This window comes from Littorina saxatilis, linkage group LG14 (genome assembly GCF_037325665.1).
Source record: "Littorina saxatilis isolate snail1 linkage group LG14, US_GU_Lsax_2.0, whole genome shotgun sequence".
Taxonomy (NCBI): domain Eukaryota; kingdom Metazoa; phylum Mollusca; class Gastropoda; order Littorinimorpha; family Littorinidae; genus Littorina; species Littorina saxatilis.
The window spans coordinates 18,473,549-18,491,411 of record NC_090258.1 but is presented as its reverse complement, the minus strand read 5'-3'; the positions used below and the strand labels follow the sequence as shown (position 1 = coordinate 18,491,411).

Sequence of the window (17,863 nt, the reverse complement as noted above, 5' to 3'; positions counted from 1 at the left end):
CATACAGAAGTGCACACACACGCAGCTTGGAAAATTATTTAAGCATACAGACTTTTACAGGCCAACAACAAGAGAGGAAATCACACTGGAGTTGTTGCAATGCTGTAATTGTATTGTCATCCACAATTTCACGGGACAAACATTACAAGATCACAGGAGATTCATTTACAGATGACTTAGATGTGCCAAACAAACTGCAGTTCGCAGCTCCGGACATTTTGTTCAAAAGGTAAAATTAGTTTATAAAAGCTCATGAAAAATGTCATCTGAAGCATTTGTAGCGATGTAAATTAAAGGATCAGCTGGATTTGTCGCATACCTTTTCCATCTGCAACAGAACGAATCGCACAAAAACTGTACGTTTAATATTGACCCGTTCATGCGATGTTAAAGGCCCATTCCTTCCTGGACAGAAGCGGAAAGAACAGCCCAGAGCAGAGTACGATGGAGAAACGTCGTCTATGACCTATGCTCCGCAACTGGGTAAACTACAAGTAAAGTAAGTAAGTAAGTACAGACAGCTGGCATGCGGCCGCCAAGAGACGGACCGACATGATCTACCTTGTCAGTTACTGGGCCAAGTCGACAACGCGCAGTGTACTTCGCGAAGCTGGCCGCACGACCGCTTTAGCTCTGAGTTTTTGGTTAAAAAGACTTCGCGAAGTCTTCGGGAAGTCGACTTCGGGCTCAATGAAGGACCGCCTTGAACGTCGGCCCAAAATGGGAGGAGCCCTGGGGGAAACCAGACGCATGCACTGGATAGCTTGCTCAGTTTTTGGGCGCTTCTTTTGTGGTGCAAATACTTAGTCATTTGTTTCCACTGGTTGAGGAATGCACCTCCGGTTTTAATTGTCACTTAGAAATGCGTGAGGCACTGTCTTTCCTACCCCCCGCGGGTTAATTAGGGGGAGTCCCATATTGGTTGGGACGAGAAAGAATTGACCCGATGCTCCCCAGCATGTCGTAAGAGGCGACTAACGGATTCTGTTTCTCCTTTTACCCTTGTTAATTAAGTGTTTCTTGTGTAGAATTTTTGTAAAGATTTTAGTCAAGCAGTATGTAAGAAATGTTAAGTCCTTTGTACTGGAAACTTGCATTCTCCCAGTAAGGTAATATATTGTACTACGTTGCAAGCCCCTGGAGCAAATTTTTGATTAGTGCTTTTGTGAACAAGAAACAATTGACAAGTGGCTCTATCCCATCTCCCCCCTTCCCCCGTCGCGATATAACCTTCGTGGTTGAAAACGACGTTAAACACCAAATAAAGAAAGAAAGAATTGTCTTTCCTGCTTGATTCGTTCATGCAAGAATACTTACATGAATGAATAAGTAAAGGAAGAAATAAAGAAATAGGCAATGAATTAATCAACTAATAAGAACAAAACCGTGAAGCTTTGCGAGTTGGAAGGTTACTGCAAACAACTAATACCGGCCAAGATCATTTATGTCCGTTTTATTTGTAAATTGATGCAAAAATAAATCCATACGTAAATATAGATACATGCCCTTTAGATGAAAGGATAATGATAAGTAAATTGACCTTGAATGTCCTTGAAGGGAAGGCATCGACTAAGGACGGGACTTACAGGAACTGGCATTTCATGCTACTGTCCCACGTTTTATGGAATGCCAAACGTGTGAAGCGACCAGTCTCATCAGTGTTGTACTTTTCCCCCGTTCAGAACTGTAACGGAAGAAATCCTTCCATTATGTCACCTGAATCAGGAAACCGTCAGTGAATAGTCTTCAACCTAGGCTCTAAATAGAAAGTTCAGATTCAGCCTTAGATTCTGTTTTAAGTCTTCTGATGAAATACACACGGGGGTATCACAGATAAAGACAAATGACTTGATTGTCTTTCCTCTGATGGTTGGAATGCTTCAAATGTCCTGCTTTCGCTTGGAAATGGACACTTTCTTGATGTATTCAGGCTGCAGCTGTCTTGGTCTATCTCCTTTTGTAATGAATGATAACTAGTCCCAGCAGAAATGTTTTGATGTCTTATCTCCTCTGTTAGGACTTGAGCCTCTTCAAGAGAAGTGTCCGGACTTTCTGCATCCACACATTCTTTTGGACCATTGACTAAATGTTGTCCGTGTTCTAAACTATCTCTGTCGTCCGTGCACTCAGGGGATTCTGACACGTTTACAGTGTTCGTTTCGGCAGTATCTGTAGAGAACAAGTCTCTGTTCTGTTCGTATTGATTTAGTCTTTGTTGAGCAAATTCATCAAACAAGTCAGAACACTCCGAATGTGAACTCTGGGACGGAACTGGTGTACTGTTGTCACAGAGTTCTGACCCCCCGTCACTCGCTGCTCTGCTGTTGTTCGAAGATGCTCGAAAGTCCATGTAATCGATATCTGAAACAAAATGTGCAACCGGTAACAATTTGTTTCGTTCATTGTCAAAGTATTGTGCAAAGTCATTCTCACTTGGGCTGCGAGTAGAGTTTACTGACGAGTTCTCGTTGGGAAAATAACACCCCCCGCGGGTTAGGGGGAAGAATTAATTTACCCGATGCTCCCCAGCATGTCGTAAGAGGCGACTAACGGATTCTGTTTCTCTTTTTACCCTTGTATAGAATATAGTCAATTTTTGTAAAGATTTTAGTCAAGCAGTATGTAAAAAATGTTAAATCCTTTGTACTGGAAACTTGCATTCTCCCAGTAAGGTAATACATAGTACTACGTTGCAAGCCCCTGGAGCAAATTTTTGATTAGTGCTTTTGTGAACAAGAAACAATTGACAAGTGGCTCTATCCCATCTCCCCCCTTTCCCCGTCGCGATATAACCTTCGTGGTTGAAAACGACGTTAAACACCAAATAAAGAAAGAAAGAATGGGAAAATAACCTTGAGAGATTGATTCAGTGTGTGCGGTTGGGAGGGATCCCTGGAACGAAACATCTGCCGCGTTTGCAGTATTCACTCGGTGTGACAATTCGTCTCCGTAGCTGACCCGATCCTGCATCGAAGATCCGGTCTGATGAGTGAAGACATCAGTTGTACGAGAAGACACAGTCACAGAAAGATCACTTCTCTGCTCTCCAGGCGTGTCAGTTGCTACCGATTCTTCCTCAGCCTGGCTCAAAGCTGGGGACCTCAGAGCCGCCAGACTCTGCTGCTCACACCAGCGTTGGGTTGCCAGAATTCTAAACTCCTTGTCGTCGCCACTGGCCAAGGCTCGGAGATCAACCGAGTTCAGATCTACACAAACCATCCCCTCCGAATAACTGGTTGGTGTTTCTGAACCATCTTGGTGAAGTCTCTGTTTATGCTTACGCTCATCCATACGTACCGACAAGGTCCTGGAATTACTTGTCAGTTCTGTTTCAGCGAAGGCATCCAAAGAGTCAGACATTAACAACAGATGAGAGGGTTCTTGCAAGGCTTCAACAGGACGATTTGGGAACACGATATTCTTTCCTCTGTCACTGTTTTTTCTCCTTCTCACAGACACTGTATCTTCTTTCCACGATGGAAAAACGACTGAACCATGCCAAACAGACCCCGAACGTCTTTCCAGTATGGCTGGAGATGGATCACTGCTGACAAGACCATTGCGTCGTGTTTCAGAGGGCAGTGATCCAAAAACATCATAAGCACTGACTACTTGTACAGTCGTTGGTGCGCTGTAGCCACTGTCTGCTGGCAGTATATCCGAGACCTCAAATTCACTGTCCATTTGCTCTGTTTCGTTGCTGGTTTCGTGAGTCGTATCTTCAGAGTCAAAAAAGCCTGGACGCCCTAGCAGCGGTCGATGTTCTACCTTACGCGGCTTCTTTCTGGACAGAAAACTTCGACTTCTCTTGGGTCTTTTGCGAGACTTCAGTTTTAGCCCAAACAATTTTTGCACTAGAGAAACTGTATCGTCTTTGCCGCAAAGACTTTCGTCACTTGAGGTATCAGTCTCTTGAAACCTGCCTGCAAGACCTGTACTCGTGCAGGCGTGTTTGTGTTTGTGTTTGAGCATAAACCGAGGAGTGGGTGACCTCTTGCAAGGACGAAAGAACCGCTTTTTGCGGGAACAACTGAGCTTTGCTCGAGAAGTACTGGCGACTGGGTCACTGTGCTCGTCATTGTGTCCTTCAGACATTTCCTGCTCAGCCTTTCTGACTGCGGGTGATACTGTTTGTTTTGTCTCGACCGGAGCGGAATGAGTGTCCCCCGACTGAGAGTGAGAGTCACTCTCTTCACAGTTGTAGTTTTGCGAAACGTTGAGATGAGGGTACCTGTATTGGTAATGTGGAGGTTCATTGGCAGGATATTGTGTAGGGTATTGCGCTGGATGATCCCACTGAGGGTTATGCCCTCGAGAGTTTTCATAACTCATCTGGGATCTCTGATCTTGGGAGTTAAAATACTGCCCTTCATAATGCCTTTGGGGGTTTGGTCTTTGAGGGAATGTGCTAGGGATTGTACGCTGTGCCTGAACCTGAGACACACCAGAAGTATAGGGGTTGTTTTGACCTACGTTGGAAGCGTTTCGCATATTCTCAGCCACGCTAGAAGCATTCGGGTTGTTCTGATTTACACGAGGATCGTATTGACCTGTGCCAGTCGATCGAGCGCTATTCACCCAAGAGCTTTGGGCTGCATTCTGCCCACTTCTAGAACTCTGATGGTGGGTCTGAGACATACCAGAAGCATACGAGTTCTCCTGCGGAACACCAGTGTATGGATTGTCATGTCCCACATCAGAAATATGATGGTTGTTCTGAACCACACCAGGTCCATACGTGTGATTACGACCCACACCTGAAGCCTGGTTGCTATCTTGAGCAATACCTGGGTCATAGGAATTTCTCTGACCCACGTGATAAGCACTGGTGTTTTGTTGACTCAACCTAGAAGCGCCGGGGGTATACTGATGTAGTCCAGAAGCTCCGAGATTACCCTGAACCAAACCAGAAGTACCGAATTTGTTTTGGGCGGCAATATTCGGCGTGGAGTGAGTGAAAGGCTGTGTGGCTGAATGGTTTCGGTTCTCGTATCTTGCCGACGGTGTTACTTGTCCGTGGCTTCCACGTTGGCGGCTTTGAGGATATTCAGGGTAATTTTGACGACTGTTACTGTAACTTCCAGCGCTTCTGCTGTCGAAGCGTCTATCATTCTCTTTGCATCTATCTCTGCCACCAACATATTGTCTTGCACTCAGGCCGCGATTCCTACAACTACCACAACTTTTCTTGGGATTGTTCGATGTATGTGATGTTCTGTAGCTTATGAACGTATCTTGGCTTGGACTATCATGGCATCTGTCCCTTCTGCGACTCTTCCTTTCAGGGCTACCACTTGGACTGTCCCTTTCATTATGCCGATGGCTATGGTTGTGGTGGTGGTGGTGGTGGTGAGGACTGGTGGCATGTCGACTATGACGGTGACTGGATTGGTTCTGACTCCTATTCATGCCACTGTGACGGTCACTCGGAACCACACGTTTGTCTTGTGTGCTTTGAAATTTACCGCTGCAAAGACGTTTGCCGGAACTGCCGCGCTGCCGATCGACGTTCATCGTCCTCTGGCCTCGGTGATGTTCGTTTGATTCGCTCCTGTGACGCCCTATGCTTCTGGGTCTACTACTTTGGTGACGCTTTTCCACGCTGTCATTGTTTCGCTCTCCGCTTTTGCTCCTGAGGCTGCAGGGATGTTCAGCCAATTGGCGTCCTAGACTGCTACGCCTCTCACTGCGGCGTTTTTCTGGACTTACCGCTCGCCCACTGTGATGACGATCTGAGCTCTTGTTTCTACCACTGTGGTTTTGGTCTAGACTCTTGCTCCTGGCATCCCCTCGATGTTGACTGTGGCTCCTGTAGCGCTGATCCAAGCTCCCGGTTCTTGTACTGCGATGTGGAGTAGGGCTAATGCTATGGTGGCCATTCTGGTTATGTCTGCAGGGGTGGTTGTGACTGCGGTTTGCGAGGCTGTGAGAGTGACTCCGCAACCGCTCTCCTTGTGAAGCGGATGCCCGGCTCCAACAGGACTCGTTAGTGTTGGAGTAGGATTTTCTCCGAGACGCTTTAGGAGATGGACTATGCTGTGGGTAGCTTGCGCTTCGCTGCGCGGAGAGCAGACGCTCACTTCGATGTCGCCTGTGGAGATTGGGCTTGTGACGAGTCGTCTTATCCGCGGAGGAAGATTTCTTTCGGTTGAGAAAGTTCTGGAAACCCTCCATGTGCGTCATACCTTCTTCCATCAGTTTCAGGCTTTTTTTGGCGCTGCCGGTACCTATCGGGAAAAATCATAAAGACTCATTCTTGAAAAGGAGATTGATGCTGCATTTCGCTGCTTGAATTTGACAGTTGGTATGAACATAATAACACTTCTGTCAAAAGTTAGATGGTTGACGCTAAATATGAACTTCTTAGTTCTATGTTGACGTTGAAAGCGTCTCTCTGTCGACATTAGCTGCTATTGCTGCTGCTGTTACTGACAGTGATACGATTAAAGTGATGATGATAATGCGGATAATGCTGGAACGGATAAGGGAAACATGAAAGAAGCACAGTACATGACCCAGGATATCTTGTTTTTTTAAGAGAGAGACAAGCAGGCAGAGAGAGGAAACCCACACGTTGATAGCATAGAATAGGACGCGTCTAGCTGTGATAGAACATTTCATAATGTCACTGGAATTGTCAGGGTTTCATAATGAACTCGTGCAACAGAAAAACACTGGAAAAAATGACTACGCACGGGCATTATTAGCGTTTGTCTGCTGCTGGGTCTTCTTCTGCTTCCACAGGTCCTCCAAGGAAGGCTCGTTCTCTGGGGGGCAGCAGAAACACATGCAGCATCGCCTCTCCCTCCGATCCAACGAAGCGTTGGCGTTGCGATCTCGTCTTCGGTTGTTGTTGCTGTTGTCCTGTAGTAGTGGCGTTTCTGGTGACAATGTGTTGAGGTCTGACTGCTCTGTGGTAACCGTGGTCGCTGTGTCGTTGGTATCGAACGAGTGTCCACCGCGGGGAGCACTGCCTCCTTCCTCCGTCTTCTCCAGTTTGTCAACCACCTCCAGGACCTTTCTGCGCCTGTGAAGGAAGGGGATGAGATCAGTATTTAAAAAAAAAAGTTTTTGATAGGGATTGATTGACTCATCTAGTACATATAGTTCAAAACTCAAACACATGTCTTTTTAACATTCTATTAGATTTAGTATGTAGATATGGTTTTGAAAATGTGACGTGTGTGTGAGTGTGTGTGTGTGAGTGTGTGTGTGTGTGTGTGTGTGTGTGTGTGTGTGTGTGTGTGTGTGTGTTTGTGTGTGTGTGTGTGTGTGTGCGTGTGTGTGTGTGTGTTTGTGTGTCTCTGCTGACCGTCGTCTGTCGAGGACAAAAACGATTAGGGCGATGGCCGAAGCGATGACAATGATAGCGGCCAGCACTGCCAATGCGCCGATCTCCGCTGTCCTGGCTGTTTCCTCTGGCACGTGAATCACCAATTCTTTTTCTCCCTCTGTCAAACACAAAATAGGTCAAATCAGAGGCACCTGACTCGTTTTGTTCGAGCTTTGGGCTAGGTGTGCCCAAAACGAGAGAACGGGAGAGGCCGGGACAGATGACAGAACGATTTGAGGAAGAGAAATAGACATTCAGACTATGAGTTAGTTCCCCTCCCACCTCTCCCCGTTTGTCTCCCCCTCCCTCGCAAAGACAGCGAACCGTTGGCAGTTATCTTCGCATATTTTGATGCAAAAGTGTATGTTTTTGTGTGTTAGGCCTACTGTCTTGGTAATTAACTATTTACCAGTCAACTTTAGGCTGTAGTTGTTTAGAATATATGCACCTACACAGTAATGTTCGTCTCTCTCTCTCTCTCTCTCTCTCTCTCTCTCTCTCTCTCTCTCTCTCTCTCTCTCTCTCTCTCTCTCTCTCTCTCTCTCCCTCTCTCTGTTTGTGTGTGCGGTGCGTGCGTGTGTGTGCGAGCGTGCGCGTTTGTGTGTGTGTGTGTGTGTGTGTGTGTGTGCGCGGGCGCGTTTGTGTGTGTGTGTGTGTGTGTGTGTGTGTGTGTGTGTGTGTGTGTGTGTGCGTGTGTGTGAAGGGAATGAGAATGCAAAATGGCTATACGTCTTCAATCAGTCAGTAAGTCACTGACTCGCTCACTCACTATCTCACTCACTCAATCTATTCATGAATCTACAAAAGGAGTTCATACCCTCTCCGTCAGGTAGAAGAGGAAGTGAGTTACCCTCTTCTTCATCAACCGCATCCAAGTCTATTACGTCGTCGTCGTCCTCCGCCATTTTCACAATGCAATACCTGCCATGCACAGTTATTGAAAGAGTGGTTATTGGTTTTATTATTGACTCAAAGCTCATTCGCTCATTAACAAAGGGTAAAATTTCATCTATCAGTCTCATATGTTGTGAGGTATTCATCAATGCCATCGTCATCATTGATTCATTATCATCAGCAGCAGTAGTCTGGAAGAGCGATATCGCACTATTTATTTGCAATGGGAGTTCACCCAACCCTCCTTGGTGTCAACACGACTTGTGCAAAAAAAAAAAATTGTCTGTTTAGGGTAACCCGACCGACCCTATCGATTTGGCGCCGACCCAAAAACTTTTTTTTGATTTAAAAAAAAAAAAAAAAAAAAAGAGGTAAAAATGCTAAAAAGAGACATTTGGCGTTTCTTTCTCTCCCTTTCTCTCTGTTTTATTTATACGTTAGTTTTGAAACATGTATTCATCAAAATATAAGAAGTGAATGTTCAGCCAACATAGCATTTACACACAAAAAAACAAAAAAAACAAAAAACAAAAAAACCCTTCCTACCTACCGACCCTACTTTTTTTGGTCATGTTACCCTAAACAGACAATTTTTTTTGGCCTTATCTCCCTTTACAGGTGTACGTGTATCAGTTTTGCATGCTGCGGTTCAATCCCATACAGATGCGGCTAAGGCACACCCACCGAAATGCCAGTGCCGCGTGCCTATCCATCAAACTTACCCAAGGAAATCGCGTTCAAAGAAAAGGATTCAATGATCGTATAACCAACCCTTTTAGAAAGGCTCAACAAGAATACAAAACAGCAGTGTTTAACTAAAAGAAGATTCCCAGCCTTTCGTTTTATTACTATTAAATGAAAGGTAGTGGGTAATAATTAATTACTCGGATGGCTATTTTACCTGGTTATTAAAAACCTTAGTTCAACAGTCAGACGACCACTTTTGAAACCTTCCAATTGGACACAATCGCTGGGACAGGCTGATCTTTCTTAACCCAGTGTGGGATTTTCAGTGGGGCGACCACCCCCAACCCAGCGCGTCCCCGGGTGGCGGATAGGGGAACGGTCTTCAGATATGGAGATCAGCCGCTTGCGGCCGCGGACCAAACTGGCGGTGTTTCCTACCAGGGCGGAGTGGGGTAGCAAGCGGCACTGCCACCCCCTTTGACTAATGCTCCATCGTCCATTGACGGGACTCATCTAATGCGATTAATGGCGCATTAATAAAACCCTAGCTCCGGGTGGGATCCCGGCAAATCCTCCCCCCTGTGCTCTCAGGGTAGGACGTACGGGCCATGAGCTAAGGGTGAGGTAACCCCGACAGAAAACCCCGAATGCTGAAGACGGAGGACCCGGGCTGCACGGCGCATTCTAACAAACCACGGGTACACGCGCTTTCGCAAATGATGACACAATCAACCAGCACAGATGGAAAACACCAGTGCTGGACTGATCGTGTAACCTCTGCGAACGCCAAGAAGAAGAAGAAGAAGAAGAAGGACACAATCGCAGAAATATACACTGCATCATAGGCCTACATGTAAGAAAAGTGAATCCACAATAGGCTTACACACGAAAGACAGACTGAAGTTGAATGACATACTTTATTTTAGATAAAAAGAAAACACACCAGTAACCAGGTTAGGTACGTTTATATCTGTAAATCAAATGATGATATTTGGCACGTTACTGCCTTCTTCGGGATGATATTTTTAATAAGCTTATGGAAAGAATGGAATGACGGCACGTTCGCCTACATATACTGTACCAGATGAATACCCGCTTCGCCGGGTTCGGCTTCGCCGGGTTCGGCTTCGCCGGGAAGAAGTCGAGCCGAATAACCGGCTGCGCCGGGAACCCGGCTTTGCCGGGTGGAAGCCGGCGCACCGCACGAAGGAAGGGAGATAAACGCGAAAAACACTGGAGAAGAGTAATACCCGGCTTCGCCGGGACAGTGACCTTCTAAAAATAGTATAACGGGAATATGGATTGAGCGTTGTCGACAGTGACCTTCTATAAATAGAAACGGGAATATGGATTGACGCCACACGAAGGAAGGGAGATAAACGTTGAAAACACTGGAGAAGATAAGAAAGAGTTACTGGGAATGGATCCAGAGAAAAACCAAAATCGGTTCAGCGCTGCGCGCTGAGAGCACGTGTTGAAATATCTCATCGACCAGGTTGTGTCCGGGGTGTACCTGAATATGGCCACCACATTTGAAAGAGATCCATCGAGAACTTTGGCCGTGCATCGCGGACACACACACACACACACACACACACACACACACACACACACACACACACACACACACACAAGTCGTATATATATATATCGAGTTTGGATGTAGATGTTTCACACTATCGCCGTCTTGTTTTCCTTTGCCTACCTTTTGCTGTTGGTAAAAAATATATAAAATAATTTCATCTTCACGACCCCGCGAAATGTTGTCAGTGATGCCAGATTCATATCGTACTTCCTTTCTAAGGTGTGCACAATGATAATGTTTCGTTCTGTTTAGACATAGCACGTCCTCTTCAAACAATAGAGAACGGTTCGGGTCAGCAATAAGAGACACATGGATTATGGAAAGACAGGCGTATGTTTCTTTTACCCAGATAGTACGCTTGGTCTTGTCAAAGAACGAACCGAAGTTGAGAAAACGTTCTTGTTTGTTGTGCTTGCAAAGCTGAATTCAGAATCGACCTGAGCAGTCCTAGTGTGATTGTAGCTAGCTAAGTTGTGGTATTTATTTTCTGCAAGTGAAACTAGCAAAATAAAACTGTAAAACAATTGACAAAAATATCGAACTTGCCTGACTAAAATAGGACACAGTCCACACCTCTCAAGTGCTGTTGTGCTCCTATTCTTGTCGGAATTACATCACAGACAAAAGCGTCACTTGAATATTGACGTCACTCAACCCGTGGAACATATTATGCTGGCGGATTTCCTTTCTTTAGGTGAGTAGTTTCAGTCAACCACAAGACTGAAAGTTATTTTCCACAAGAAGACCACGACGACGACAATGTTGTTGATGATGATGATGATGATGACAACAATGTTGATGATGATGATGATGATGATGACGACGACGACGACGACGATGATGATTTCTTCTGCGTCCTATAGTGTGATTTGTGCGTGTGTGTGTGTGTGTGTGCGCGTGCGTGTGTGTGCGTGCGTGCGTGAGTGTCATATGACCGTGCATTTAAAATGATGCAGACCTGAGTTAAAGCTTGAGTTGAATACGCATCGCCGAGCGTTTAAAACATAATCTTATTCCTTGTTTACAGTCGATCACGGATCTCTCTCTCACACACACACACACACACACACACACACACATAACACGCGCGCGCGCGCGCACGCACTCACACAACCACATACACGCACAATAGAACGCAGAAGCATTGCTGTGTTTGCTTTTTATTTCTTTTCGATTTTTTTCGTCCTTTTTTTTCTCCACCCATCACGAGTGAGGCGCAGTTGGGTAGACATGCACCGCATAAAGCCATGTGTTATCACTGCTTTCTTGTAAATTGTGGTACGTTACTCAAGATGGTCCGTGAATGGTAAACTGATTGACATTGGATTATTTTCAGGAAATCCCCAGTATAGTTCAATATTTTTGTTTGTTTTTTTGCTTACTGTTTTGTTGTCTTTGCTGTTTTGATTAATCCATTGTAAACAGCGCACGTATACATAATCACATTCACACACTCTCTAGAGTAGGTGAAACGTTCGAGCACTGTCTGTAAAAGGAGTGTTAAGATGTTTTCAATAAAGACTAGTTGCGGAGTTTTGTTTCTTTTTTTTTCTGAAAAGGCTTGACGAGAAATTATCAGTCAACGCACGGCAAAAATAATTTTCTTTGATCTGAATATGCCCGGAAGTGTTTTTTAATAAAGCGTTTTTTTGTGTGTGTTTTTCTTTTCGTTAGGCTATAAAAGTATAAGTATAATATTAATTGCCAAGGTGTGCATTACGAGATATGCAAGAGTACGATGGGAGTTAAGGCAATTCACAAAAAGTAGTTATAAGGAAAGTCATGCAAGAGATAGAATAATTGCAAAAGACGTGGTTAACAGGGGGATATCTATACGGTTGCTGTCAATTCGGGTCGAATGTGCAAAACAAATGGGCTGTGAAAGCTTTGCAATGACTTGGATACTGAGCACACAGACTCCATCCATACTCCGAGTTACCGAGCCTTGCTGATATTTCGTAAGACATGCTCGGAAAATGGGTGTTATGCCCTTCCCCCCTTCCCTTGTCGGATCTGGTTCATTTTAAAAGTGTCATTCAGCGAAGGCGTGGTGGAAGTAGATATGCTCTTCAACCAGGTAACGATCCACAGCGGGGGAGAACTTCATGCCACATGTCAGACACTTCCCCTGTCGGATCTGATTCCCGATGGTGTCTCCGAAGAACCTCATGAAGTTGTCGTGAAGGGCTCGAGGTGGTCGCGATGCTGATCGTTGGTTGAGGTGTGGATGCTGCTCGATCTTGCTTCTGTGGACTGCCAGATCCTGATTCATGAGGAGAGCTTGGCAGGGTCGTGGGGGGATGGTGATGGGCGGAAGCGTGGTGGTGGTGGAGGGCCATGGGGTGGTGGGCCATGAGGTTGTGGTGGTGGTGAGCGGTGGCGTGGTGGTGGACGGTGGCGTGGTGGTGGGCCATGAGGTGGTGGTGGTGGTGAGCGGTGGCGTGGTGGTGGACGGTGGCGTGGTGGTGATGATGGTGGTGGTGGTGGTGGTAGTGGTAGAAAAGGGCGGTGGGGTGGTGGCGGTTGTGGAAACTGGTGTGGGGAATTTGAAAGGTGGGGATGGTGAAGATGGCAAGGAGGGTGGCATTGAAGAGTCATCTGATGCGTCATCTGTGGACATGAAGAGAAAGTAGATAAAATTCATATGTGTACAGTCTCCCCGTGTCTGTGTGTGTGTGTTTGTGTGTGTGTGTGTGTGTGTGTGTTTGTGTGTGTTTGTGTGTGTTTGTGTGTGTTTGTTTGTTTGTGTGTGTGTGTTTGTTTGTTTGTGTGTGTGTGTGTGTGTTTGTTTGTGTGTGTGTGTTTGTGTGTGTGTGTATGTGTGTGTGTGTGTGTCTGTGTGTGTGTCTGTCTGTGTCTGTCTGTCTGTCTGTCTGTCTGTGTGTGTGTGTGTGTGTGTGTGTGTGTGAGTGTGAGATAGAGATAGAGAGACACAGAGAGGAGACAGGCGGATAGACAGACAGAAAGACAAACAGAGTTATGGCATACCGAATATGGATTTATCCTGCAGAATCGTCAGTGTGACGTCAGAAGGATATGACGCGTTGGCAAGTTCAATCATGGCTTCTGCTTTGGCTTGTGCGACAACTTCACTTGCCAGCTGATCCCGAAGGAGCTTTCCTGCAATGCATAAATAGTGGAGATTTTTTACAAAGCCAGGGATGCTACTGCTACATTATGTAGACTGAGACTGAAAATCCTGGAAGCTCTGAACCTAAGCATACATTGCTAACATTTTTACACACAGAGTTATGTCTAGTCTAAGAGTCAAACTGGAAATTCATTCCTGAACCTTTTCCTCAAACAGGAAATCAGCACTCCAGCAAGAGGACGATTGCTTTTTGATGTTCTGATTTGAAGACGAAACTTGTGGGTGTATAGGAAGATGTTTGACAGTGTGTTTTTAATGCGAGATTGCTTCGTAAAACTGACTCTAGGAGAGCACAGATATACTGAGAACGACTTAACCTAAACAATTACCCTGTTACACGACACTTGAGATTGACGAAGTTCTCAAATGTCGTATAGTTGTGTTCTTTTATTCTACGTGGCCCGTCTTCGCAGCAGCAGACAAAAACTCGTCAAATTGAGTTCGAGGATTTATTTAGCATTCCATACATACAACTGCACATCGTAGCAGATCTCAAAGAAGCTTTTTTTACATACAAATCGCGCTGGCCTATATAGTAAATACTCAATCTCGAGAATATTCCAGACCGAACATGATACAACTAAAATTAGATGAACTGCCCATGGACTAGAATAGTGACGTTCTCTGTGACGTACATCAAAAGCGCCGACGCACTTAATCCGAGCGAACGCCACGAACCCACGACTCAAAACAACGTGGTAAACAACTTGTTTTGACAGGACTAGAAAGTTCACCTGCATTCTCGTCCAAACATAAATATTGTGTTTACAAAATATAATATCGGTACTTTCCCACAAAGTACAAATAAGTCAACTACATGCAACACACAAAACCGAACCAAAGCTCAGCAACGGCAGCGTTTCCTAACATACCCCTTTGGTACATTCAGAGAGCAAAACCTCAAGAATACGTCCACTTATCATAAGTGCACCTGGACAGCCACTTGGACAGTCTCAGGACAGTCTCCTTGGGACGGAATAAAAAATTAAAAAAATGACGGTTCACTTTAGCATTGGACTACCGTATGGAAATTCTAGGAAGTGAGACTCGCTGTCAGCTCGTCCACGCTCGTAGAGAACAAGAGGTTTATTGTTCTGCATACTCTACACTCTGGTCCCTATTAAGAGATCTTGAAGAACGGCTAACTATTTTATCTGAACACATCTTTCAAGCAAGACAAAGCTGTACATCCTTGCTCAAACTGTAAGCAACAAAGAGATAAGTACCAGGAGAGAAATGAAAAACTGCGAGTGAACGGCCAAAGGCTGAACGCCACAGCAACAAGGCAGTGGCGTTATCTAATCTAATAAAGGATCATGGACATGGGTCCTGATTTTCTGTAGTTAGCAAGGCGGATTTTCTGTAGCTAGCAAGGCGGATTTTCTGTAGCTAGCAAGGCGGATTTTCTGTAGTTAGCAAGGCGGATTTTCTGTGCAGATTCTGCACAAATGTTAGAGCAAGACAAAGTTCACCTTCATACAACTCTAGATTTGTAAGAAGCTCGACCTCGAAACACCCTGAATCTTTTTCTTGGGAGAGAGAAAGAGAAACGGGTGCCTGGGAAAAGTCTTATTGCAATCTAAGCAAGACAACAGACTCACCTCTTTATTCAGATATCTCTCGGAGGAGGAAGAGGACGAGGAGGAGGAAAGAGGAATGGGAACTCTAATCGCCAGGAGGAAAAGAGCGGGCACCAAGTGAGAACCCGGGCACAGTCGGGGAGCATGCAGCCAGCTCCTGAAACAGGCGTTTGCACAACTATCACTGCTTTTGAAAAGAAAGGGAAGGGCCAATCAGAGAGCTACCATGACCAACATATTAGTTGAGTGACCGAGAAACCTATTGTAACTGACTAAACCCTTGCACCAACTTGTTGATAGAAACCTGCGATCTCGGCTAGATCGAGGTCACAGAGTGACAGATTGACTAACTGAGAGATATTGCTGATTCGTTTGCATATCTCGCACTTTTCAAGTAATTACAGATTGAGAAATAAAACGTGAAAAGGCCACAATTCAAACACATCAACAAGTCTAAAGCAATATATTTCTTAAACACCTGACCCGTCCATTCGTCATGTCCATGAATTCTCGGCAGAAAGTGTTTGTGAGCAACTCTTGGCTTACCTGAGGCAATATCTGGGTAGTTTCAAGTGTGATTGATTTTTGGCCCATAAGGGGCTTTGAAGCTAGCAGTCAAGGAACATTCACGTACCTGCGGCAATATCTGCATAGCTGAACGGCCTCCCTTTCCCCGCTGACTGGGGCTCGTGGGTGAAGCAGAACTTGATGGGCTCCATGCTAATGGGAGCAGTACCACGCCCCTCGGCCACACCGCCTTCTGCGCCCAACCCCAGAGGGATGGTCAGAGGATGCCACACTCTTGCTTCAGCACCAAGGATGCGCTTGGAGGCTGAAGTTTCTTTCTTCTCTTCGTCAGTTTCATTCATAGATTCCTGCACTGGTTTCGATCCCTCGGAAAGCTCAGGGAGAGATCTGAAAGCATCCAACTTATCGTGGGCTTTGGATTTGGACGCAGGAGATGACTGTCGACGGATAGTTGTTTCGCTGGAACTGTCCGGCGACGTCTCTTGACATGGATGCTTGCAGCTCTCCTTTCTCCCTCTTTCCTTACTTCTGCTGCTCTTGGTTTTCTTACATTTGGAGTCATTCTTGTGAACTGTCTTGGAGGAGGGCGTTCCTGCCGAGACAGAAACGGTCACATTAGCAACTGCTCCAGAAGACTTTTTGCCGTCCACGCTTTTGGTGCTGCTGCTGCCAGTGAGGTTTTCGTCGACGTTGACATCCTTGCACTTTGGTTTGGAGGAGCTGAAAGTCTCTGCCAGGGCTGTCATCGCTGGCATCAAGAACTTCTTGAAGGAAATGGCTCCCGCGGTGGCTTTCTTCACCCGATCCACTGACACTGGAACAGTCTTAAATTGAGCCGTGCTTACTAGCGGCGTATTATCGGAAGATTTGATCAAGTCACTGAAAGTTTTCTCTGATTTCTTGGCTAGTGCTTTTTCCTTCAGAAGAATTTTAATCTGTGCTTTATTTGGCGAGGTGGGCTCGTTGGCTTCTCTTCTGGGAATGGCAAGCGTATGTTCTTTCTGTTCCGGCAGTGCTTTAAGCTGTCTGTTATCGCTGCTTTCTTTGAAAGAGAACTCCACCGGTATCAGGGCTTGTATAGATGAAGTGCTTTCTGTGGGCGTGAATTCAGGGCTCTTGAACGAAACAGGTTCCAGAAAAGTAACTGGCCTTAAGGCTGGCACTGCTGGTGCCTGTTCAAAAGGGTTGACCAGGACGCCTTGAGAACAGTTCGATGTTGATTTCCAGGGCTGGGAGCTTCTAGCTGCCAACAGCTCCCAGAACTTGCTCCTCAGTTCCTGCAGCTCTTTCTCAGCCGTCAGTCGTTTGGCGGTCTCGGTTGAAAGCGTCACACGAACAGAGGTCAGCTGGGCCTCCAGCGTGTGTGATCGTTTTTCGTAGTTGTCAGCGTTCTCCCGGATCATGTGAAACTCCTCCTTCTTCTTGGCAATCAGCCGGCGAAGGCGTAGCATTCTCTTCGAGGACACCACCCTCCACTTGTCCAAGCTAATGTCAGAGTTCAGAGGACCTGTACTAGCCAAGCTTCTTAGAATGACGTCAACTTGGATGGTTTCAGGTTGGACAGCCGGGAGGATGTCAGGTTTGTTGTTGTGGCTCTGGACGGAGGAATCCGTGCTGTGGACTACAGGCGTGTTGATCTCAGCGTCCTTCGTTGGTGGCACAGGAGCTGTGTTGGTGGCTGCGCCAGCAGTCTTGGCTTTAGTACACTGACTTGGTGTGTCTTTCTTCGTCACTGAAGCAGTGTTGGATGCAGCGTGGCGTTTCTCTTTCTTCTCCGTGTTGGTCGCCTTGCCGGTGGTCTTTGTTCCGGTGCACTGGCTCTGTGTGTCTTTCTTCGACACCTTGGTCGTGTTGGAGGCAGCGTTGCATTTCTTCTTCTTCTCCGTGTTCACAGCTTTGCCTGCGGTGTCCACGGTAGCGCACTGAATCGTGGTATCCCCCTTGGACCTCGGTGCAGTGTTTGAAGACGCGTTGCATTTCTCTGCTTCATGTTGTTGAGACTGAATCTGCAAACGCAAGTCAGCGTTGTTGGCCAGTTCCTCAGTCAGAGCTAGGTTGAGAAGTTCTATTCTTTCCACAGAGGATCTTCCTTCTGTGTTCTGTTC

The 17,863-nt window shown here is 46.0% G+C and overlaps 2 protein-coding genes across 3 annotated transcripts in view; both read right to left on the bottom strand.

The window, feature by feature from the left end:
* Positions 1–1,621: 1,621 nt before the first annotated feature.
* Positions 1,622–11,124, bottom strand: LOC138947279 (serine-rich adhesin for platelets-like). Its single transcript, XM_070318724.1, has 6 exons — positions 11,046–11,124; positions 8,151–8,254; positions 7,313–7,451; positions 6,696–7,027; positions 2,853–6,227; positions 1,622–2,361 (listed from the first exon to the last, which is right to left on the bottom strand). The coding sequence occupies exons 2-6, from the start codon at positions 8,236–8,238 to the stop codon at positions 1,796–1,798; spliced, it is 4,500 nt and encodes a 1,499-aa protein (XP_070174825.1). The 5' UTR covers positions 8,239–8,254; positions 11,046–11,124; the 3' UTR covers positions 1,622–1,795.
* Positions 11,125–11,643: 519 nt separating this feature from the next.
* Positions 11,644–17,863, bottom strand: part of LOC138947278 (streptococcal hemagglutinin-like) — an 8,051-nt gene continuing 1,831 nt past the window's right edge. The window contains exons 1-3 of one of the 2 annotated variants that reach the window (XM_070318722.1): positions 15,865–17,863; positions 13,488–13,619; positions 11,644–13,109 (exon numbers count right to left, since the gene is read on the bottom strand). The exon at positions 15,865–17,863 is cut by the window's right edge and continues 1,831 nt beyond it. In XM_070318722.1, coding sequence (XP_070174823.1) covers positions 12,532–13,109; positions 13,488–13,619; positions 15,865–17,863 — 2,709 coding nt within the window. In that variant the 3' untranslated portion in view covers positions 11,644–12,531. Of the gene's footprint in view, positions 13,110–13,487; positions 13,620–15,251; positions 15,388–15,864 lie in introns of those variants that run through there. The other variant, XM_070318723.1, reaches the window with a different exon arrangement.

Coding starts and splice junctions, on each gene's coding strand:
- LOC138947279 (XM_070318724.1), bottom strand. CDS start 8,238: ATGGCGGAGGACGACGACGACGTAATAGACTTGGATGCGGTTGATGAA. Junction 7,452..8,150: donor TCTTCTACCTGACGGAGAGG/GTATGAACTCCT, acceptor TGTGTTTGACAG/AGGGAGAAAAAGAATTGGTG. Junction 6,228..6,695: donor GACAAACGCTAATAATGCCC/GTGCGTAGTCAT, acceptor TTTTCCCGATAG/GTACCGGCAGCGCCAAAAAA.